This window comes from Periophthalmus magnuspinnatus, chromosome 5 (genome assembly GCF_009829125.3).
Source record: "Periophthalmus magnuspinnatus isolate fPerMag1 chromosome 5, fPerMag1.2.pri, whole genome shotgun sequence".
NCBI classification, from domain to species: domain Eukaryota; kingdom Metazoa; phylum Chordata; class Actinopteri; order Gobiiformes; family Gobiidae; genus Periophthalmus; species Periophthalmus magnuspinnatus.
In genome coordinates, this window is record NC_047130.1 from 25,537,528 (window position 1) to 25,563,124 (window position 25,597).

Consider the following 25,597-nt stretch of genomic DNA (forward strand, 5'->3'; position numbering starts at 1 on the left):
CAGTCGTCTAACCTACTGGAGACAAATGCATGATAAGTCTCTCTAAGTCTGGCTTTGACAGTTTACCTTTGATTTTTGCAATGTTTTTTAGGTGGTAAAAAGCTGCAGATGTTATTGATTTGATGTGGCTGTTAAAGTTCAAGTCTGAGTCCCCTGTTACCCCTAGATTTCTAGCCTGATTTGAAGGTTTTAGAGAGAGAGACTGGAGGTGACTGCTGACACTTTCTCTATGTTTCTGTGGGCCAAAGATGATGACTTCAGTCTTGTCTGAGTTTAGCAGAAGAAAGTTGTTTTGCATCCACACACTGATCTGTTGGATGCAGTGGCAGAGTGAATCCACTGGTCCATAGTCACCTGCTGCAGTGAGACATAGATCTGAGTGTCATCTGCATAGTTGTGGTAAGACACATTATTGCTGCGTATTAACTGGCCTAACGGCAGCATGTAGAGATTGAACAGCAGGGGTCCCAGGATTGAACCCTGGGGCACCCCACAGGTCAGGGACATTTTATCTGATATACATTTTCCAATTTCAACAAAGTACTCCCTGTTTGCTAAATAGGACTTGAACCAGTTTAGTGCCGTACCAGAGATGCCCACCCAGTCCCCTAGTCTCTGTAAGAGGATCACATGATCCACAGTGTCAAAAGCAGCACTCAGATCTAACAGGATCAAGACTGAGACTTTGCCTGCATAGTCTCTCCCATCCCTGAGAGAGGGAGAGAGAGAGAGAAGAGAGGTAGATCAATATAGATATAGATATAGACATAGATACAAAGTACAACATATGTCAGATGTGAATAAACTTTCTTTTCTTTATGTGGGAGTTTGTTTTATATAATCGTTTTTGTTATATAGTGTTTTGATATTCTCTATATAATACTTTGATTATAATTTTCTATGGAAACATCCCCAATTTTTGATTATTCTAATACCTATAAATGTATTTATTATTTGATTGGGGAAATGCATTAATTAATATTTCTGTAAATACACCAGCTAGTTTCCAAATGTATTACACCTAAACCACATGTTACTTGAAGGGAAACATCAAATATTTTTCATGTATGCATTTTTTTTTTTACATTTACAAAATGTATACATCAACATCTTCACCCAACAACATCCAGTGTTTCATTTTTATGTATTTTTTCATTTACTCTTTCAACCTTCACAGTAGCTATACACACATATAGGGTGTATAGGACATGGCAGCCATGTTGCTCTGTTGGAATACAAAAAATAGGCAGTCCATATGTTGGCACAGTGATCTGGGATAAGAGAGTGGTCCGGTGCAAAGCCTTTAGGAAACAGAGGACACTTCTGTCTTGCTGGCAGACACTGTGGTCTCATCATCAACCATGCCTCCCAAACCAACTGCACTGAGCATGCAATTACGGAACTAGAAGAGAAGAGATGTGATGTGAGAGATTAGGCAGGTTTGTATAAGTCATTAGCAGATACAGGGTTCATAGTTAAGGCAATTTAAGCCTCTGAACCAAAAAAGGACAACCAGAAAACAACTCCAGAAATAGTATTCCATAAACATCCAAGATTGAAACAAAGTACACCTCCTCCAGATATGTTACTAACATGGTTAAAGCTTCAAAATGTCACATTTGGATTTCAGCGTCTTGTTACATGCAACTTTTTCTCAAACAAAATCACTATGGTACTATGGACCCAATTTTTCATCATTCTGAAACCATGGATATTCTACTGACCTGTTTGTTCATGAGCGCGTAGATAATAGGACTGAAGAGGGCAGAGCTCTTAGAGAAAAAGGCAGGAATGGTCATGGCAACGGCTGAGAAAGCTGCTCCTTTGTTGAAGAATATCCATGTGGCGAAGCTAGTACACGGTCCAGGCCACCAGGAACCCCAGGACCATCAGGAAGCACATGCGGGTCACCTCCTTCTCAGCTTTCTGAGTGGAGGCAGAGTCCTGCTGCTGGGCTCCAGCCTGGAGAAAGAGAAGACAGGAGTTATGCCTTATCAGTGGTGATGCGATAGAGATCAGTGAACAAGTTCTGAGATAACGTACAGTCTGCTGTCATTGAGTTAATTGCTGCTATGATGGCTTTGTAAGAAAAGTACAACTGCATTTATATTATTTTATCTTACATGTTTGTTTTGTTTTTTTCCTGCTATTTATCTAATGTATTGCCTTTTGCTTTTATTAGTCTTACTGTGATGGAAATGTAAGTATATTCATGTTGTGAAGAAAATATTCTTATCATCTGTCTTTAAATGCATTTGATCTGTGTCAGTCTGTCAGAGCCAGACCAGACATTAACATGTGTGAAGGCTCTGTCTCCATCCCACAGGAAATTCTATGTTGTTCTACCTGTTTAAGTGTAAAAGTGTATTATCTCATGGGTGTGGAACAAAAGTCACTGCGTTGAAATGCATGTAGCTTCATCGTTCTGGTATAAATACTCAGGGCTCAGATGCTCTGGGGGAGACTAAGGACCAAGGGGAGAGATGCTCTAGTTGAAAGACTCAGAGGGCCTGCTGCCAGGGCAGGTCTGGGCCCTGTCTTGCCCATATCTGCCGTAACAAAGAATAAACCTTTTTTGTATTTCAAAACTCAATGGATTTCACAACTGGATTACTTTTTATCTAGAATTGTAATTTTTCCACAACAATAATGGTCTCAGAAGAGTGGGATCCACGAACGGCCGTCCAGAACACAGTGCAGATGGAATTTTGTCTTTCTTTTGATTTCTGTCCTGATGTATGGAGCTTTCAAAGAAGAACATGGATGGACATTGGTTTCTGTCCTGGATCACCACCACTGGATTCGAACAAGGTTTACTTGGTGACTACAGACTTTATTTCATTTTAAAAGGAAATCTTCATCTACAAAGTGGAAATATTGGAAGTTATGAGTGCTAAAACATCTAAAATAGAGAGCAAAACATCAAGGGAGAGGCCCCATTGTTGATTTTATTAGAAGAAAACATGGAGATAAGAGGTCTTCAGAATTTGGTGCACTTGTGCAAAATGTTCATGCACTGGAAACCAGTGTGAGAATGTGTGTGAGAACGAAGTCGAAATGCAAGAAAAAGTAACATTTTTGATTAAAAAACATTTTGAAAACACGAAAAGACGAAGCTGAAGTCAAAATCAGCAAAACTATGCACAAGCCTCTTCTCTTTGAACATGCAACTGAAATATGTGAATTGAAACTGCTCCACTCGCAGAGTCCTTTGTCTCAACAGTTGACTGTACTGAAGTTTGATCCAGATCTGAACAACCCCCATCCAACCTGTCTGTGTGATCCTTCACCAAATAACTCACACAGGACAGTAATGGACACGCACCGATACAGTGGAAACAAGCAATTTCTCACAACTCAAGGCTCCAACACTTCCATCAACAGGACTATTACCCCACTGCTCACAGCACAGCACTGTGTCTTCTTCCACTGTGCTGAAGAAGACACAATATGCACAATGCCAATGGTTGAAGTCTCTGGTCCACAAGGTCCAACAATAGTTTTCCATCCATAGATTTCTTCTGAAATATCTGCAATGTCTTAACATCTGCCCAATCCTACAGCATCAGCTCAGATTTTTGCTAAAGAACTTTCAAACCTACTATGGGTGAGCTAAGGAGAGTGTTGATCATGAAAATGAAACCTACTGAATAGCACAAAATAGCTGATCAACTTCAGAACACTGAACTGCAAAGCAATCATATTCATTGGAACCATGACTCCAGTGCTTTGTATACAGAAACTGTAAACAACATCTGCACAGCTATCACGAAAGTCTTTCCTGCCTCTATCGATACTGACAAAATCCAATCCTGCAAACAAAGAGACACTGAGGACTCCGAAGAGTTTCTCACATGTTTAACACAAGTGTATAACACCTTTTGCCTCATCACTGCAGTGAGTTTAATGACATACATGTCCTAAAAAAGTGCAGCTGGTACCAAAACCTCTCTTCAATTGTAACTGGAAAGAAGAAACTAAATTCTTCCACAAATTCTCAAAAATTTGAATGAGCTCTCTTAAAAACAAAATGAAGGCCTTAACCAAGCCGTTAGTGATCACAAATCCAAACTGACTTGACTGACTTGACCCTCCTTGATGACTCTGTGTCCCTGCAATTTTGGTAATATTTATTTATTTATTTATTTATATCCACTTATCACTTACAATGTAACTGTATGGCAACAGTGCAACACTCCAACACTCTACTGATAAAATTTAGAATTTGAGTAGAAGTACAAAAATATTACATTGTGTAATGTGTAATGGCTCTTTTCCTTTCAGTGATTGTGCAGCTCTCAATCAGTATTTTGTTTGGATGTTATGTTTTTTGGTGTGATGTTTTGTATTTTTAGTGTGCCCCTGATATCCAAGACAATAAAGGCTTATTTTATCTTGATCCCATTTGGGATTGCTGGTGGCTAGAGCCTTTATAGTAGCTATGGTCCTTCGGCAGGGAACCCAGAATTAGGGTTGTCAGTCACAGTACAGCATGATTTTATCTCACATTGAATACTGCATTACTATCTGGTCATTGGCAAACATGACAACCATAAAAGCAATAGAATGACTTTTTAAAAAGCTTTAAAAATATTTGATAGAATATCTTTATCTTTTCATCATTGTCTCATACTTCAGAAATATAATATTTTAAGTTTTGCAAATTTTAGAAAATTTAAACTAGCCTGTTCAGTATACAAGGTCTTAAATGGACTCGCTCCTTGGGTGAGTTCATTATGGCCAAAACCAGCACTAGTGGTAGAGTAACAAGAGCCTCTACCAGAGGTGACTGTGTAATACCTTATACACGCACTACATTTAGTCAGCAGGTGTTATCAGTCAAGGGCACAGAAATCTGGAACAACATCCCAGCTGCAATAAGAGACTCTACGACATTCAGTACATTTAAAATGAATCTGAAACGATGGCTCCAGAGGAACCAGAGCTGTGATCATTAATGTTATGCTACTGTGTACATGTCAGTGTTGTATGTTATGATTGTGTTTCATTGAGCTGTTTCATCCCTGTTTGTCTTATGAATTGTAATTGACAATCTGTTCTTATGTCTATTGTATGAACTTGTAGTTTCTTGTTGTTTCTCTCTAACCTGCCAGGGACTACAGATGTAAAGGAGCCTTCGGGATAATTCTGGCATATTTACATTTATATGTTCATGAACATACACTGTCCCATTTAAATAAAATAAAGAAAGAAATAAGTCCAGTAGCATTCATGCCATCAATATGTTTATTATATTTTTCATTTTTGCAATAATAATAGATCTGCATTCATAATCTAATTGTAAATTGACATTTACAGTTGGCCAAGATAAATCCAGACTCAGCGGAAGAAAAAAATACTGGCACTTCTTTAGTGAGACTCTTCTGAGCTGGAAGACCGAGCCATTGTAGCTGTAAATACTGATATTGTCTCAGTCCATAAGAAAAAAAAACCCTTTCATCTGTTTAAGAGACAGAGGACACTTCTGTTTTGCTGGTAGACACTGAGGTCTCATCGTCCACCATGCCTCCCATACCAACAGTGCTGAGCATGCAGCTACGGAGCTGAAAGAGTCAAACAAAAAGGGCATTAAATCACAGTAAAGTAATATATTCACATACATTTACATTTAAAGCAAAGTTACATTTATAAACATAAAACTGTTTTAAGATCAGGTGTAGATTCACTTTGTGTTTACTTTTTCCATAAAAAAGGCAAAACATTTTTAGCTGTCCAAAAGTTGTGTGTGTTTAATTGTTAAGAAAAAATATAATTATTTCTCCGTGACAATTATATGTACACTGTCACTTTTCTGGGGAGAGTCCATTACCTACTTCATAGAGATATTATTGAATTGCCTGACACCAAAAATGCCACCATGGATACACAGAGATAGATAAGTCAAATGACATTCATTCAAAGCAATAACATTTCTATGAAAACAATCAGAGAAGTGAAATTAAATTAAAACCAAGCTGTCATGAGGAAGGATTTAAAGTGTATTGACATGTGTGGTTCTAATATTATAGGCCATGCTCCTCATTAGACTGCAGGCTTGATGTGTCTGACCTCACTGAAAAAAGAAAGGTGACATTGAACAAGCTCATAGACACTACTCCGTGGGGTTACATAAGCCTAATCCCATATACTGTAGAGCCTTTAGAACCTAAAAATTCAACCTTTTTTATACAGATACAGTACACCATAAAACAGACACTATAGGGACAGGCTTAAATGGAACAATAGTGTACCTGCTCGTCCATTAAGATATAGATGATTGGGTTAAACAGGGCAGAGCTATTCGAGAAAAAGGCAGGAATGGCCATAGAAAGCTGCTCCTTTGTTGAAGAATATCCATGTGGCGAAGCTAGCATACGGAGTCCAGGCCACCAGGAACCCCAGGACCATCAGGAAGCACATGCGGGTCACCTCCTTCTCAGCTTTCTGAGTGGGGCTGAGTCCTGCTGCTGGGCTGCAGCCTGGACACAACCAGAAAAGAAACAAACTGTGAACTATGACAATGGTAATTATAAGGCGTCACAATGTTGTTATAGTTGCTGTGTTGTTGCAGTGTGTTTTGGTCATGAGATTGTGTGCAGATGTTCTGAGTTGTCTTACCGCCTTCACGGTGAAGACCAGGTTTCCATAAGTGAAAAAGTTGGTAAAGACAGGCACAAGGAAGTGTCAGGTGAACATGTACATGACGAATGACTCATTATTGTAACCAGGAGCCTGAGTGTAGTAGTCTGGTCCATATGATACCTGGATACCCTCTGGAAGGTATCTGCAAAACGCACATTAATACAGATTTTTTTTTTTTCCCCAAAAGATTAGTGTATATGAGCACTATGACCTTGCATCTCTGTTATTTCTGACCTTAACATCTTCATAATTTGTTAATTGGTTAATTAAATTACCTTGACCAGCCAACCAGAGGTGGTACTGCACAGGACAATGCCATGATCCAAGTGAATGTACATCCTGCTCCAGCATGTGTGGCAGTGAATTTAAAACTACCCATTGGCTTGCAGACTACCATGTAACGCTCACCCGCCAGGACCACCAGAGACCACAGGGACACTTGACCTAAAAATATAAAATTACAACTTTAAAACTGTAACAAATCAAAATAAGAAGTGATTTGGGAACTTACCTCCAAGTGTAGCCATGAAGCCCTCAATAGTGCATCCCATTTTTCCCCATAGAGAAATATCCCATAAGTGAAGAAACAAACGTAACGGTGAATCCAAAAATCACCGTGATGAGACCAGCTACAGCCAGGTTGACCAGGATGAAATTGAGAGGTTGTCTAAGCTTCTTGTTTTGTGCTGTCACCACCAGTGTCAGTGCATTGATGGGGAATCCAGTGCAGATGAGAAAAAACATGTAAAGAGCCAGCAGCTTGAACATCCACGGGTCAGCTAAATATTATTGTGGGTACTCGAAAGGACTCCGGACCACCCCTGTGCGGTTGTTCATCGGGATGTAGAAGTCTCGCCCCTCTGTCCCATTGGGCTCATTTCCACCTTCCCAGCCCATTTCTTCCTGCTGCGTAGTCAAGGGAAGATTCCTTGAAGGCTAAGGCTAAACACAAGTATATGGAGGTGTCCTGAGAACTAACTGGACTCTCTCAAAACATGTGCCACTTTTATATAGCTCCATGACATCTACATAAGATTAGTAAAAAGATTAGCTAAATCATCCTCTAATCTTTTTCTTGGTGTTGTCATCAAAACCATGCATACCCGTTTAACATGTTTACAACTAAAACCATTTAAAGGAAGACTGTGGGTAAACAAATGTGACATATTGTTTTGGATCTTAACGACAAAACCACACTTATTAGGATTTGAAAGTAGCAAGGGGCAGCAAGAGGTCACGCCAAAAGTCCAGTCATGTAAAAAGATTTGTTAGCATTAAATTGATGCTTTTTATTTTCTCTCACTTTTTGACTGTAACTCGTTTATGTTGCTGCAGTGTGTTATCTGCATCCTTCTAATTGGCCCTGGTGAGAGGTTTTACTGACAGAACCAGTGAAAGGACTGGATTAGGGGTATGTTTCATCCAATCAATTTGCCAATGAGTCTTTGTTATTTCACCGAGGGAAACTCATTCAGAGGGTCAGAAGTCAAAACAGCAGCATGCACAAGGCACAAAAAAATAAAATAAAATAAAAAATAAATATGTGTGTGTTTGTGTGTGTATGTATATGTATATAAAACATATACATTTACAATAACAATAACAGATAACATATATAAAATCACAATATATACTATACATACTAAGAATATACTATAACTTATAACTCGTGACTATTTGGTCAGGGATAGGCTTGCAGAGGGAGATCTGCTCTGCGCAACAAGTTGGAAACACAAAACACAACGGCATTAACGGCAGAGCAACAAGACTTGGGCCAGTCCTGGTGCTTCTTCGGTGACTCTCATGTAAACAGCCAATATAGCCACGGTGGCCAGTTTATAACCAGAACAATTAAGCTTGCATTTGAACGTGCTGGATCAGTTTGGATTAGAACAATGCTCCAGAGAGAATGGGTGTGAACACTTATGCAACCAAACTATACTTTTTTTGTTTGTTTGTTTTAACACAGAGACAATAAAGAACTAACCTCTACCACATACAACTGCCAGGGGAACTAGTGGTAGCTTTCATTCAGTACATTTACTAGTTACCTCTGCAGCATTACTTGTGCTAGGATTGGTGCAGACTACATTAGATGAGGATTTTGCATGTTGTCCATATTTTGGGTTGATGAGGGAAGTCAGAGTACCATTGAATGTATAGAGGTAAAAAGAACATGGTTACAGAATATTCCTTCTATCCAGTTGAATGTTTTGAAGTTGTCAGTGTTACAGAGAAAGCACTACTCTCATTACAAAGCACTTAAAAGATATAACTAGATTAGGGGTAGGTTTCATCTAATCAATTTGTCAATTACCGCAATCCTCCTGAGCACCGCAGCTAATGCCAAATATTTACAGAGTTCACTGTCAGTAAAGGAAATGTCACAATCTGCTTGTACGTCACATCAGTAAAAAAAAAATTAAAAAAAATCATAATAATCAGCTTCACACAAGTATTGTAATGTATGTATAAATAAATGAGTAAACACACGCTGACCGCAATACCTAAATTTACTTACTAAGCAATATAGAACAGGCAAACAATACAGCAAAATACACAGTTTTTCAGCACGTAAATTTACAGTATCTATTTGAGATTTGTTAGTTCAGTTTCTGTATTAATTCTGTATAATGATGAATGCAGGCCGCTAAAATCACTTCTATGGTTGGTATTTATATTTTTTCTGTTCATACTGTGTCATTTAGGAAGCTGTGATGATCAGGTCTGCACAGTTTTTAGAAAGAAAAAGTAAAAATGAGTAAAAATGTGACAAGCATTGCGATTCATTTTAACCAGGATTCTGTTTTGTCTGCAGGAAACCATCTGTCACTCGGCTTTGGGATTTCTGACCAAGGAGCTTCCATTTATCTACTTAGGGTCCAAAAATTGTCACCTGCAAGCTGTTAAACCTCATTCTAATCCACAGAATGCACAAATTGGATTCACACTTCCGACGCAATACCCGGGTTGTTGAGTAGGTCATGTGCAAGTCAAAACACAAGATAGACGTGCCAACTTAGGGCCGACAAGTGTCACTTTCAATTTGTACTTTTCTACTGACCTACATTTCAATGACACAGAAGAGCAAAGAAAGGTGTGAAATGATAATGAACTATTGTTGTAATTGTGCTTTACAGAACAAGAAAGACAGGCCTCTACTTTGTGATTTATGTTTTGGATTTTAATCCAAAAAATAAATCACAAATAATCATCACAAAATTAACATTAAAAGAGAGGAGTGCAGAATAAAAAAACATTCAGTCGTATGCACAGCTAAACAGAACTGTTTTGAGTCTAGATTTAAACATTGTTAAAGTAGAGGCCTGTCTCACATCTTCAGGAAGACTGTTTCAAGTTTAAGCTGCACAAAACTGAGACGCTGATTCTCCATGTTTAGTCCTGACTCTGGGCACCAGCAGGAGGTCAGTCCCTGAAGTCCTCAGAGTGTGAGATGGTTCATGTGGCACTAACATGTCAGAGATATACTTTGGTGCTGGTCCATGGAGAGACTTGTTCACACTGAGCTGCTTTAAAGTCTCTGAGCCACAGGAGCCAGAGACCTGAGCACAAGACACATGTGAAGTACTTCCTGGTCCTTGTCAGGACCCGAGCAGCAGCGTTCTGGATGTACTATAATGTCTCTCCAAGTCTGGTTTTGACAGTATACCTTTAATTTTTGCAATGTTTTTAGATGGTAAGAAACTGCAGATGTTACTAATTTGATGTGTCTGTTAAAGTTCAAGTCTGAGTCCATTATTACCCCTAGATTTCTAGCCTCATTTGAAGGTTTTAGAGAGATGATGATTTCAGTCTTCTCTGAGTTTAGCTGGAGAAAGTTTTTTTGTTATCAATTATGCAATATTAAAGAAAAATCTACTTACATATTTTTTAATAAATCTAGTTTGCTTTTTGTGACTTTTTTGCCCCTCTCGTGAAAAAAGCCTATTGCGTAACCAAAGCTGCTTTTAACTCTTTTTCTGCCCGTAGAGCGCCTCCTGGTGGGGAGTCAGCGCAGAGCTTTTGTCCCTCCACATTGTGCCGTTTTGCCGTCGCCACAGTCGCCGCAGATTTCTTTTACAGTCATAAAATTCGTTGTGAAAGTGGTATATTTCCTACCATGTTTTTGGAGTAAACTACATTCAGTGCACATCTTCACTGCGCTCGCGAGCTGAGCGCACAATATTAACCTTTGAACTGAGAAGGTCAGAGTTCACCTTAACTTATCTAGACTTCACGTATAATGAACATTTTATCATTTTTAAATCTATATAAATGCAAAGGTGATTTAAAAAAATAACACATTAGGACATTTGATCTGAGACATTTTCCATTTTCAGTAAAGTACTGCCTGTCTTCTAGTTAGTTTGAACCAGTTTAGTGCAGTACCACAGATGCCCTCCCAGTCCTCTAGTCTCTGTAAGAGGATCCCATGATCCACAGTGTCAAAGGAAACACTCAGATCTAACAGGATCAAGACTAAGACTTTGCATCAGTGTTCAGGCGGATGACATTTGTCACCTTGATAAGAGCATCTCAGTCTGTGATGGGTCTAAAACCTGATTGGAAAGCATCAAAGGGGTTGTTCATTTGGAGAAAGTTAATAAGCTGTGGGTAAACAACTTTTTCAAAGACTCAAAGGTGACATTTTATTTTAGGCCCTACTAGCCCCTTATTTGCATACGAGCAAATGGTTAATTCCGTGTTAATTTGTATTTTTTGGCCATTCTACATAATCGTATTCTGCTGCTAATTAAACATTTACAATAGCATTATTATTGTAAGACGTTTATTACCAGGAAAGAAAAGGAAATGTCTAATTAGCAACACAATAGGGTTATGCAGAATTAGGGCTTCAAAAAGTACTAATCCAAATCAAACCAATTAGATTCATGCAAACTAGCAGCTTGTTATAAGTTAATAAGTGAACCCTAATATAATGTGTTAATACTGACATATTTGAAAAAAACAAAACAAAACTGCGTATTTGAACTGCAAATTACCAGTTGTTTATATTGATCATGTAATTGACACAGACGTTTTGCATGGAAAGAAACTGACCAATCCATTTTTCAACTACATTGTAAGTTACTGTGAAAATTAGTCCTTTTTGTACATTTTTTAATCTTTTTTTTTTTTTCTTTTTTTTGAATAATAGTTTAATGTAGAGATAAACCTCAAAGTTATTAAAACATTTTAAACGGCCTTTTTGTATTTAAAAAGGTGTTATGGATATTAGTTTGCAGTAGCTGGTTAGCCTCCACGATGCCTTTGAACTTTTAATATTTCAATTTTTCGAAACGTCTATGGGGAAAATGAATGAAAAATTGATTTCCAGAACCAGAACAGGTTGACTCCAGTGGTCAGCCTCTGTGTGAATGAAGATGAACAGATTCAGTTAGAGCGAAGAACAAGATGAACTCTCACAAAGAAAGGGCAACTCAAGTTATCTCCTACAGACAATACAATACTACTGTGAACTGGGACCAAAGCTCAGAACTGTTTGTCACTTTGCAAGCAGCTTATTTCAAACTGTAACTGTCAAATAAATGTGGGTCAACATAACTTACAGACTAGTATTTTGTAATTCTCATTGAATTATTACAACAAACTGAGCAGTCCAATCTTTTTCCAGACTGCACATTTCTATCCGACTGGTGGTGAGAGCCTACCTGTTCAGGAGTCTTTCATTCACAGAGACCACTAACCCTTACGTAGGCCAAGGTTATCCTCTCTCTGTCCTGTTGTCCTATAGGGTCTCTCCTCACCTTATCTTCCCAGGTGCCCTCACTGAAAGAGAGGGGTCCAGTCCACTCCACATGAGTACATAGTAGCTGAAACAAATGAATCATGAAATATCAGAACATCTTAAACCAGTGACTGATTCCTTTTGCAGAGCTACGTTACCTGTCTGGTACAGTACAGTACTTGTTAGTGGCATGGTTAGTGAGCTGTTACAGCAATTTATTCAGCCAACATGTAGATATAGAAGCAGTAGTAAACCTAATCATTTTAACTAAAAATACAAAACAGAGGAGATAATTGTGGTAATAACGTAATATGTGCTATGCCTCGTGTCAGCCAGAAGATGGAGCCATCTCTAACAATGTGATACAGCGTGATACCTTTACTTCAGAAGCATAGATGGACTGTAGTGTATGTTCAGTAGGTCACAAATACACACATACATACATACACACATACATACAAACACACACACACACACCTACATACAAACACACACACACACACACACCCCTACATACATACATACACACACACACACACACATACATACATACATACATACATACATACATACATACATACATACATACATACACACATACATACAAACACACACACACCCACCCCCCCCCACACACACTCACACACACACACACACACACACCCCTACATACAAACACACACCCCCCACACACACACATACATACATATAATAAACCTAATAATAGGCACAGTGATGATGTGTCGTTGCCTCATATCAGCCAGAAGATGGCGCAATTTAGCCTACATGTTTCTTATAATGAAACAAAACAAAGACAATTTTTCAAAAAGAACGTTTATTAAAAAAAATAATAAAAATAATAATAAAATACATGCAATCAAAGACTTTTGACGTTTGTTAAAGTCATAATACACAGGGGAGAGTTTAAAGTGCTTTCCATTTGTATTTATCATCAAACTGCACCAGAATAAGGTTCACAAGAGCAAGAAAATAATATTTAAATATTCTTCATTTTAGGTTAAGTTTAGGGTCATGTTTATGTTGGGTTTATTTTTTTATTTATTTTTTTAATTCAGGATTAGGCCTTTTAGAATGCAGTGGAGGTAGATGTGCGGCCTCTTGTGGTGAGTTTTAGCATTGCTGTTTTTCAGTCGTTTTTTCAAACTATTACTGGGACTACTTCATGGATATCATCTTGTATTCGTAGTGTGTACAGATCTGTAAACGTCTGAAAAGCTTCTTTATTGACCTCTCTTCTCTTTAAGTCTTTTGCTGGAGAACACAAAATCTTTATTCTCTGTGGAAAAACAATGTCAGATTATATTTTATTTGTAGGCTAATGTAGACTAATGTAGGCATACATACCTGTTTGAATGTTCCAGGTGTGACACAAACTGCATAAAGCATGTACAATGGCACCAGGAGTGTGGAGGAGAGAGTGAAAAGTCCCCCGATGGCATAACCCCACCACGGGTACTCATAAGTGTTGTTAAATTTAAGAGGAGAATATTTTACCAAAGAAAAGACTATTGTCAGCTAGACAGGGGAGAAACACAGAATAACATTATTATTATTATTATTATTATTATTATTATTATTATTATTATTATTATTATTATTATTATTATTATTATTATTATTATTATTATTATTATTGTTGTTGTTATTATTATTATTATTATTATTATTATTATTATTATTATTATTATTATTATCTGACCAAGTTACAGGTATAATAACTCCTGGGTATATTCAAGTTTTAGCTTCTGCATGTCTATTCAAAACTGAAAGGGAACGCAAATCTAAAATAGTCACCAGAGGAGAAGTCAGAGCAAATAGCTATCTGTGTTCAGAAATGAATTTTGTAACTTATGTAACATGGTAGCAATAAAACACCTGTAATTAAATAAATGCTCAATAAGGTTAAGGCCAGTGAGGTTGTGTAAGACAAAGCACATGAGTCTTTGGCAGATGTCACACACAGACTTTGTCCACATGCAATAATACTCACAGTACACACTCCAGGGGTAAGGTACTGCCAACAATACTTCATAAAGGCATTAGGCCGGTATCCAATCATGTCCTGGATATTATCATACATCTGATCTGCACCTGCACAATAAATCATACCTGTAAAATATAAGTACTGTAAAATTGTATTCAGTTCAGTTATGATTACCATAGACCCATCCGACACACACGGACTGAAACACGGCTAACAACAACAGGGTCATCCCACTGCAGGCGTAGTAGTCAAACAGCTGAAAAATGTAGAGGCCTCCCTACCAAATAAAATAATAAAAAAAAAAAAAAAAACATATTTACATTACAGTCAGATGACACACTATAATTGTTCAGACTCACTTCAGTAATTAGCAAAAGGCCAACAAGGAAACTCCCCACACACAAGCCCAGGAGGAGCAGTTTTCTTCGACAAGGGTTTTGAAAAAAGTTTGGATACATGTCTGAGATGGTGGTGACCAGAGCTTCCTGATTCACAAACTATAAAACAGACAGATGCACATACATGATAATTAGTGACAGGGTGTACATTTGTTCCATCTTTCATGCATTTGATTGAAATCCTGACCTGACTGTCTAATCCTAATAAGAGTAGCATCACAAAGAAGAAAATGGCCCATAGTTGAGGAACAGGCATCATGGCCACTGCACGAGGATAAGCAATAAACGCCAGGCCTGGACCTATAGTGAAGAAGAGTTATTACTGTACTGTAAAAAAAAAAAAAATAAATAAATATATGCGTTTTTCTTCATCACCAGATTCAGCCACCATTGATATAGGCACTCCCTGCTCCTTTGCCATGAAGCCCAAGACAGAGAAGATGGCAAATCCAGCTACAAAACTGGTTAAACTGTTCAAGAGACCCAAGTAAACACAATCTCTGTTGGAGAAAGATACTTTTAGTTTCACCGATCAAATAATATATAAAATAAGATTTGCAGTGTTGTACTTGTAGCAGTTGTTGTTGTACTTATTGTGACTTCCAAGTGAGCAGAGAATACCCATGCACACACCATAAGAGAAGAAGATCTGGCTGCCAGCATCACTCCAAACCTCCAGTACACAAAAAGAATATAAGAGTTTAGGGGCGCCTGTCCTAGCATGTTTTAGTTAGCCTTGGGACAAACTGGTAACTAAGAGGCACCTCATCCCTCAACTGAGACAAGGCCCCCCTCCCTACCTTTCAGCAAAATAGTCTCTTAAATAAAGTTTAAGAGATTTTTTATCATTTTGCTAAACGTCAAAAACACCTTGAAACACATTCATTCTTATTGTGACCTGTAACTTTGCCTGCCGCTATTACCTGCTTGTTTCCATAGAGATAGATGACTCTAATCTCATACTGTTGAAAAATTCTTGGTGAAGCAATAACATCTCAAACATGTCTTGTCTATACTGTAAATTCTGTCACAAATTGAAGGAACAAAGGTCTAAGGAGCCCGCAGCATTTTCCAGGCTTCAATTCCTGTCATATATTCCAGACACATGAATAGACAGCGAAATGAAGAAGCATGTCAAACACTGAAACACTGTCTACCTCTGGATCAGCGAGTCTGGATGGGTCTGGATACAGGTAGAATATCACTCCCTCTTTAGCTCCTGGTAAAGTGAGTCCGCGAATCAGCAATACGACTAGCATCAGGTATGGGAATGTGGAAGTGAAGTATACCACCTAAAACACAATTAAACATTTATTAATACAATTTTAATCAATGCTGTTAAAGGTGCACAATGGAACGTTTTTAGTAGATAAATTAAAAATCCATCCATCTCCATAAAGACAAGCAGGTACAGACCATCCACCAGAAAAGTTACAAAGTGTATCTTGATTTTTAACCTTTCCTGTCGACTTGACTCCCTGCCACACACAGAAGTAACACACAATCCAGGCCAAAAGAAGACACAAGGCCAACTCCCAGCGAACATTCCCAATGTGGTCAATCCCATCAGACAGTCCCAAGATCCTCCTCCTGGAACCAAGGACATAAATACATCTTTCTAATCTGTTTTTTGTTTCATAGAGTGCAACAATGTCAGATAAAACAGAGAGTTAGTATTGTTTATAAAAGTTTCCCAATGCCTTTTTACTCTTATTTGAGCCATTTCTCCAGTGCTTCTACTTCTATTGGTACTTTTACTTGGGCACAGTTTTTGGCCAGTCTACCCACCTCTGGTCACAAAATATAATATAAAGTATAGTAGTCATTTGATTGTCTAGTTGACTCGGTAGCCCTAACCCCATTTGAAATATCATGATATCAAAGCAAAATCATAACAGCTATTTGTATTAAAGAAATACAATATAATAAATACACATTTCCACTCTTGATGTTTGAGATGTGTAGTACTAATAATGTGATTGTGTAAAATCACTCACTCCCAGAACTCCACAACAGAAGAGGACCCGCCCCCGGTCAACTGCATGACAGATGTTTGATTGGATCCATGCTCAAAACAGTCAACTTATTGGACAAATGCAAAAAAAAAAAAAAAAAGAGAGAGACATTACACAACATTACTCACACATCTATATATATTTTCTTTCTTTTTTTTCTTGGGGCATCTTAAACTCAGAATATGGTCTATTGTGGTTCACTTGTTGTCGTGTCTATGTGCACTTTTGTCTCATCTGTGTGTTTCTCTAAATGTTCTGTTTCTGACCTGCCTTAGGACAACGGATGTAAAGTATCTATTGTGCTAATTCCGGCATATTTACATTGATGCTGTTTGTTGACATGTTGATTAATATGCACTGTCCTAATTAAAATAAATAAATAAATAAATAAATAAATAAATAAATAATCACAAAGTCAAAACATTGCAGACTTGTAAAACCAGTCACCGCTTCACCTGTGTTCCAAGAATTTTGACAGGTGGCCCATGGGAGCTTTGAACTGAAGGAGGAGAACAGATAGAGGAACGCCCAGGCCAAAATAATGATGTAGTAAACTCCACTGTAAAGGATCACCACTTGGCTTCCATAACCGATACCTGGGGGATGAAACATGGGTGTCAGGCAGGGCTCAGGTTTCAAAACAACACAACATGATGAGCACAACTTTTTTTCTATTCCTATAATTTGACCTTATGATTGGACTTATTGCTTTGAGTAAGTAGTTTTAATGACTCATTAACACAGACTGGATCAGGGTCACCATTTGCTTGTCTCCATGGACTTTTTCCAGTTCCAGTCTTTGTTTCTCTGTCACATGCATTGAATAAATATATAACTCTATTCAGATGGAGTGGTTAATTTTACCCTGAAACAAAGGGCAGAGCTTTCTCCAGCAGGTGATGCCTCCTTGGCTGGTGAACTGTCCCAGAGTGGTCTCCATGAAGAAGATGGGAATGCCACACGTGAACAGGAACACCACATATGGAATCAGGAAGACACCTTTGAAAAATAAAAAAATGTCTCTTTCAGTTCTGCCGACATGAGAATGACCTGTTATTGACTTGGACTGACCTCCTCCGTTTTTGTAGCAGAGATATGGAAATCTCCACACGTTGCCAAGACCAACCAAGTGTCCTGCCACAGCCAAGAGATACTCCATTTTACTGCCCCATGTCTCCCTCTCCATGACCTTTACTTCAGGCTGGTTCTGACCCACACCCATACTACAAACAAAATATATTTTTAAAAATGACAACTTTTACTATATAATTAATTTAATACACTGTGCACCTATAATCACTTTAGAACCTCGCAGCCTGTTCTTCCTGTGTCAAAAGATGCACGGTTTATATCTGTATTTGTTGTCAGGGAATGTTATGTAAAAAATGTGTCCAGTGAATATGAAAAAAAATAGTAGGCTATGCTAGGATTCACAGCACACAAGGAAGAACAAATGGAAACATCAAACTACACAATCAAACGTATATTTACACTAGGCTTACTATTACTGCTACTACTACTACTACTACTTCTACTACTACTGCTACCACTACTACTACTTCTACTAATACTACTACTATGTCATAAAATCAAAGAATTAAGAAAAAGGAGATGTGTCACCTGTAGTATTGCTCACCTGAAGGAGTTCGAAATGAATGAGTTTCAGAGGAGTGGCCAACACTGATAGAACCAGTCTGTGGGGAAATGGGCACTCTCAGTACAGCCTGAGTCGGTTTGCACTGTATTTGATTACACTAGACCCTACCTGTGTCAAAAGCTTGTGATGTTGTAATTATGACAGCAGCTAGCCTAATTGTGTATCTTTGTTGGGATTTTAATGGTGTTCGAATGGGAATTGGGAAGTGAAATTGATCGGGTTTTATAGGACAATCTTATTAAGTCTGTTTTTGGGGGTGATTGCAGAAATAAGTTTTATGAGATGAGGAAAGGACTGTGGGTGTCTCCTTTTCTGCTTGAATAACTTTGAAAAAGAGTGAGGTGTCAATTTACTTTTGTGTTTCCCTGTGTGTTTCAGTTTGTGAAACACACAGGGACTTTACTAGTAGCATCACATCATATTAATCAGCGTTTCTTTATTTATTTATTTTTGTTAAAAAAACAAAACAAGTAGGACAAAATTGCATATGGTCCATTATATAATGTCTATAAACATTTTAATGGGTTGAACCTACAGGCTGGGCATGAGGCCATAAGCTTACAGGGCTGACATTCAATAAAGTATAACCTACTGGGCAGTATGAGAGATACAAGTTTTATTTTCAAAAGGTGCAGAGTTTAAATTTAATTTGTAATTTGGCTACACACCATCAACATGTATTTGTTTTTTATAGACTTTTGCATTGACAAAGAGCAGATTTTTAACATATCACCCCTAGAGGTCACTAAATCAGATATCTAACTATGAGTTAAGTGGCTTCACCAGACTTTTTGAAGGGCTGAACTTTTGCTGAAAGAAGAGGGTGCAAAATAAAAGATTAGGTAAGCTACAGTGTAACTGCAAGACACAGATGTCTTGTTGTGGGAGACAAATTAATTACACAAACTAAGTTTAAACTTGTATGCATTATTTTTTAAATTAAATGACAAACTTGATGACACAGTAAATTCATTATAATGATAGATTAGCCCTGAATAGCTGAGCAGATTGGATAATCAGACATCCTCACATCCTTTTTGTTGAAGTAGGGTGAATTTGGATAATCTGGGACACTATTAAAAAATTTGACGCCATTTTGTTCAAACTTTCCAGTCACCTCCACAGACTTATTATACCATTCAGGAATCCTGAACATGTTTTGTAATTTGATCAAAAACAGTATCACAAAAGTGAAATGAAAGGCATAACCTTTTGTCAAATACATAGAAATAGTACATTTCTCTCTTCTTTTATGTGTCCTGACAAGGTTTATCCATCCATCCATTTTCTTCCGCTTATCCGGGGCCGGGTCGCGGGGGCAGCAGTCTAAGCAGGGACTCCCAGACTTCCCTCACCCCGGACACGACCTCCAGCTCCTCCGGTGGGACCCCAAGGCGTTCCCAGGCCAGCCGAGAGACATAGTCCCTCCAGCGTGTCCTGGGTCTTCCCCGGGGCCTCCTCCCGGTGGGACATGCCCAGAACACCTCCCTAGGGAGGCGTCCAGGAGGCATCCTGAGCAGATGCCCGAGCCACCTCAGCTGGTTCCTCTCAACGTGTAGGAGCAGCGGCTCTACTCCGAGCTCCTCCCGTGTGACCGAGCTCCTCACCCTATCCCTAAGGGTGCGCCCGGCCACTCTGCGGAGGAAGCCCATTTCAGCCGCTTGTATCCGCGATCTTGTCCTTTCGGTCATTACCCAAAGCTCATGACCATAGGTGAGGGTAGGAACGTAGATTGACCGGTAAATCGAGAGCTTCGCCTTCCGGCTCAGCTCCTTCTTTACCACAACGGACCGATACAGCGACCGCATCACTGCAGACGCTGCACCGATCCGCCTGTCAATCTCACGCTCCATCCTTCCCTCACTCGTGAACAAGACCCCGAGATACTTGAACTCCTCCACTTGGGGCAGAGACTCACCACCCACCCGGAGGGAGCAAACCACCTTTTTCCGGTCGAGAACCATGGCCTCGGATTTGGAGGAGCTGATTCTCATCCCAGCCGCTTCACACTCGGCTGCAAACCGCCCCAGTGCCTGCTGCAGGTCCTGGCTCGAAGAAGCCATCAGGACAACATCATCTGCAAACAGCAGAGATGAAATCCTGTGGTTCCCAAACCAGGCCCCCTCCGGCCCCTGGCTGCGCCTAGAAATTCTGTCCATAAATATAATGAACAGAACCGGTGACAAAGGGCAGCCCTGGCGGAGTCCAACATGCACTGGGAACAGGTCTGACTTACTGCCGGCAATGCGAACACAGCTCCTGCTCCGGTCATACAGGGACCGGACAGCCCTTAGCAAAGAGCCCCGGACCCCATACTCCCAGAGCACCCCCCAAAGGACACCACGAGGGACACGGTCGAATGCCTTCTCCAGATCCACAAAACACATGTGGACTGGTTGGGCATACTCCCATGAGCCCTCGAGGACCCGATGGAGAGTATAGAGCTGGTCCAGTGTTCCACGACCAGGACGAAAACCACACTGCTCTTCCTGAATCCGAGGTTCGACTATCGGTCGGATTCTCCTCTCCAGTACCCTGGAATAGACCTTACCGGGAAGGCTGAGGAGTGTGATTCCCCTGTAATTGGAACACACCCTCCGGTCCCCCTTTTTATACAGAGGGACCACCACCCCGGTCTGCCATTCCACAGGTACTGTCCCCGACCGCCACGCGATGTTGCAGAGACGTGTCAGCCAAGACAGTCCCACAACATCCAGAGACTTGAGGTACTCAGGACGGATCTCATCCACCCCCGGAGCCTTGCCACCGAGGAGCTTGCCAACCACCTCAGTGACTTCAGCCAGGGTGATGGACGAGTCCGCCTCTGGGTCCCCAGTTTCTGCTTCCTCCTCGGAAGACGTGACAGTGGGATTGAGGAGATCCTCAAAGTATTCCTTCCACCGCCCGACAACATCCCCAGTCGAGGTCAGCAGCTCTCCACCCGCACTGTAAACAGTGTTGGTGAAGCACTGCTTTCCCCTCCTGAGGCGTCGGACGGTTTGCCAGAATCTCTTTGAGGCCGTCCGATAGTCCTCCTCCATGGCCTCCCCGAACTCCTCCCAACCCCGAGTTTTTGCCTCTGTGACTGCCCGAGCCGCGGCACGCTTGGCCTGCCGGTACTCATCAGCTGCCTCAGGAGTCCCACGAGCCAACAAGGCTCGATAGGACTCCTTCTTCAGCTTGACGGCATCCCTTACTTCCGGTGTCCACCACCGGGTTCGGGGATTGCCGCCGCGACAAGCACCACAGACCTTACGACCACAGCTACGAGCAGCCGCATCAACAATAGAGGTGGAGAACATGGCCCACTCGGAGTCCATGTCTCCAACCTCCCCCGGGATCAGGGAGAAGCTCTCCCGGAGGCGGGAGTTGAAGACCCCCCTGACAGAGGGCTCCGCCAGACGTTCCCAGCAGACCCTCACAATACGCTTGGGCCTGCCAGGTCTGTCCGGCTTCCTTCTCCGCCAGCGGATCCAACTCACCACCAGGTGGTGATCAGTTGACAGCTCAGCCCCTCTCTTCACCCGAGTGTCCAAGACACGCGGTCGGAGGTCAGATGACACGACAACAAAGTCGATCATCGACCTCCGACCTAGAGTGTCCTGGTGCCACGTGCACCGATGGACACCCTTGTGCTCGAACATGGTGTTTGTTATGGACAAGCTGTGACTAGCACAGAAGTCCAATAACAAAACACCGCTCGGGTTCAGATCGGGGAGGCCGTTCCTCCCAATCACGCCCCTCCAAGTGTCACTGTCGTTACCCACATGGGCGTTGAAGTCCCCCAGGAGAACAACGGAGTCCCCGGTTGGTGCACTGTCTAGTACCCCTCCCAGGGACTCCAAGAAGGCCGGGTACTCTGCACTGCTGTTTGGCCCTTAGGCCGACACAACAGTGAGAGACCTGTCCCCGACCCGAAGGCGCAGGGACGCGACCCTCTCGTTCACCGGAGTGAACCCCAACACGCAGCGGCTGAGCTGTGGGGCAATGAGCAAGCCCACACCAGCTCGCCGCCGCTCCCCGCGGGCAACGCCAGAGAAATGGAGAGTCCAACCCCTCTCAAGAAGATGGGTTCCAGAGCCCAAGCTGTGCGTGGAGGTGAGGCCGACTATATCTAGCCGGTAACGCTCAACCTCCCGCACAAGCTCAGGCTCCTTCCCCCCCAGCGAGGTGACATTCCATGTCCCCAGAGCTAGTCTCCATGTCCGGAGATCCGGTCGTCGAGGTCCCCGCCTTCGACTGCCGCCCGGATCTCTCCGCACCCGCCCCTCATGGCTCCTCCCGCAGGTGGTGGGTCCACGGGAGGACGGCCCCACGTCGTTTCTTCGGGCTGGGCCCGACCGGGCCCCGTGGGGAAAGGCCCGGCCACCAGGCGCTCGCTGCCGAGCACCCACCCCAGGCCTGGCTCCAGGGTGGGGCCCCGGTAACGCCAGTCCGGGCGACGTACTGACAAGGTTTATGAGACTTAATATCATCTTTAAGATTACAGTTACAGACACCTGTTATTCTCAGTTTTTACCTGCTCATTTAAAACAGCGTTTTATTTTATTATTCTATTAATATGTTTTACTTATATTTCTATTCTTTGTTTAGATTTGTGCTTGTTTGCTTTCATGTCTTGTTACTGTGTAGAGTGCATGTCGTGTATGAAATGACCAGTCGTCACTGTAGACAACCTGTAGACCTAGATCTTTCAAACATTTTGTGAGGATTTACAGTTTAAACATGTTATGAACTCAGTTCCCAGTTAAAGTCACTACATCTTACAGTGTAAGAATAGTAGATATCTGGTCCCATTCACACTAGTATGGGCCTCAAGCAGCGTATAACCCTGAGGATGACAGTAGTACAGTCAAGGTGACTATATCAGTAAATATAACACAATGTCACATGTATTTATCTATGTAAACATGTTTATGACTGTTACACATTATTTTATGACATTTTGGTTCTTTATAATGTCTATTTAGTCCAAGTTAAGACCCAAATTGACTGTCCCACATTACCCAAATATGCCGTCCCAGATTATCCAAAGTAGTTCAAAAGTGGGACCCTCACAAAATGTCACTTAGTAAAAAAAAGTGCTTATTAGGAAAAAAATATTTTATTAATATTTTACCTAAACATAATACAACAATATACAACAACTGTTGCATTACTTTTTAAGTAATAAATAAAATATGCTCTTAAAACAATTTTAGTGATAATGACTAATAACTTCTTTTTTTTTTTTTGGCTGCATTTCTTGCATTTGACATTTATCAAACTGGGAAAAAAACTATTATGAAGAACAATCGTGTGGCATCAGATGGACAATAAGTGTTTCTAACTTAGATATGAAATATTGATTAGAACACAAATTATTAACATCAAAACTAAGTGTCCCACATTACTCAGTGTCACAGATTACCCAAACTCTGTTGCCTATTGCAAAAGCATGTTGTTTTGGATGGACAAACAAGATGATAGAGGAGTTTATATTTACTCCAACTTGAAAAATGCCTTGCATCTCTCAGATATTAAATGACCACAATCACTGAAGCTATAACAGTAATTGCTACTTTTCTGCACAAAAATCAGTCATTAACAGGATGTAAGGTCAGAGCTATCACAGCAGAGAGCGTCCCCTTTATGTCGTTAACATCAGTTAAAATTTAATAAGAAAAAGGTTCCTCAAAAGTGTAAATTAAATGTACATAATATCCAGAAGATGTTCTATGATAAATCAATAGTTTATGTTGTGGGTTTGAAAGACATGCAATGATATGTTCCCTGAATCAGTCCTAAAACCAAAACATTGCAGTTACCCTGACATAGCCATAATGCAATAGAAACAAAGACAAAAGAAAAGATGTTCAGACCTTACTTTAACAAGCAAACATTGTATTTGCATTTTAACTCTTCCACATTGATTAATTTGAGCATGTAAAGCTGTTAGAAACAAATGAGCGGAGCGCCTATGGACCGAGAGGCAGCAGATGGTCGACCCAGGTGTCATAGAAAAGCAATGTCGTTGAGGACCATTGAGGCTTCGATTTGTAGCATATGTTAACTCTGAACATGTGAGCAAGTTAAACATTCACAAACTACAGAGGAGGCTTCAAACATAGTTGAATTAAAGTAAAAGTAGCCAGTTAAAAAAGACAAACTTTGTTACAGAGCTAAGACATATGCAAAAGCGCTCACCATCACTGCCTTATCCACAGTTACACAGTATTTCATACATGTACTGTACTATGAGGGAGCCCATGACCTGTAGATCATAGACACAAAAGACTTTACGTTTTTGTTTGGTTAGGTTCAGGGGTAAAATGTACAGAATATATAGAGTATATTCAAATTCTGCATAAGTGGCAGTGGTAAAACTTTTGACTTATTTTTCACTAATAAGTATGTTCATGAATTAGATGTATTTATGTGGTGTAAAAAGGGTAAAGGCTTGTCTTGAGCTATTTATTTTATTTATAACAGTTCATTAGAATTATTATGTTGTACTAATTAGAGTATCAGAGACATAAATTGTTTTTTCAATATTATCATTTATTATAATATTTAGATTTAAGCTTCAAGTGTTTTCTGTCTCCTGTCTGGCTTCCTCCCATGAATTATCCACAAACAAGGAACTGCTGAAGCTGAAAAAGATGACACCATTGTAGTAATGATTCACAATGGTAAAAGGTAAACTCTCAAACAGACATGACCTTATGGTATATAATGAAACACATGGTATATAACTCTCACTCCCAGGTAGGTCAGGCCACATATGGTGTAAAATATATATGTAATATTAGTGTAAAGTACAGCAGAGAAATACACAAATTTGTACACATCTAATAAACGGCAAAAGACAATTGAAATCTCTCATCTGGACAAAAGTTTGAATCCAAGTAGCCGCTTTAGTTCTTTCTTAGATGAGCGGTGAAATATTATCACTCTAAAAACGTTTGTTCAGCCAGCAGAATTTAATTTTTTTGTTGTTGTGGGCCCTACCTTCCACAGACATAAATAATAATAATAAAATAAATAAATAAAATAAAATAATAATAATAATAATAATAATAATAATAATAATAATAATAATAATAATAATAATAATAATAATAATAATAATAATAATAATAATATCATGGT

The 25,597-nt window shown here is 40.0% G+C and overlaps 1 protein-coding gene and 1 pseudogene across 1 annotated transcript; both read right to left on the reverse strand.

The window, feature by feature from the left end:
• Nucleotides 1-1,303: 1,303 nt before the first annotated feature.
• On the reverse strand, nt 1,304-7,539 carry LOC117370654 (green-sensitive opsin-like; annotated as a pseudogene).
• Nucleotides 7,540-13,550: 6,011 nt separating this feature from the next.
• Nucleotides 13,551-18,017, reverse strand: slc6a22.2 (solute carrier family 6 member 22, tandem duplicate 2). The gene is made up of 14 exons (XM_055222005.1): nt 17,881-18,017; nt 17,674-17,808; nt 17,265-17,405; nt 16,792-16,876; nt 16,252-16,384; nt 15,952-16,086; nt 15,364-15,467; nt 15,170-15,294; nt 14,982-15,094; nt 14,756-14,893; nt 14,571-14,673; nt 14,403-14,503; nt 13,757-13,927; nt 13,551-13,688 (listed from the first exon to the last, which is right to left on the reverse strand). Exons 1-14 carry the CDS (start codon nt 17,993-17,995, stop codon nt 13,551-13,553), a joined length of 1,737 nt encoding a protein of 578 aa, XP_055077980.1. The 5' UTR covers nt 17,996-18,017.
• Between the last annotated feature and the right edge of the window lie 7,580 nt (nt 18,018-25,597).

What these genes read in the sequence shown, in the direction of transcription:
- slc6a22.2 (XM_055222005.1), bottom strand. Translation starts at nt 17,995, where the DNA reads ATGGAGAGGGAGACATGGGGCAGTAAAATGGAGTATCTCTTGGCTGTG. An exon ending in GCTCTGCCCTTTGTTTCAGG is followed by an intron (nt 17,406 to 17,673) that starts GTAAAATTAACC and finishes TTCATCCCCCAG; the next exon opens with GTATCGGTTATGGAAGCCAA. An exon ending in TCAAAATTCTTGGAACACAG is followed by an intron (nt 16,877 to 17,264) that starts GTGAAGCGGTGA and finishes TTGTCCAATAAG; the next exon opens with TTGACTGTTTTGAGCATGGA.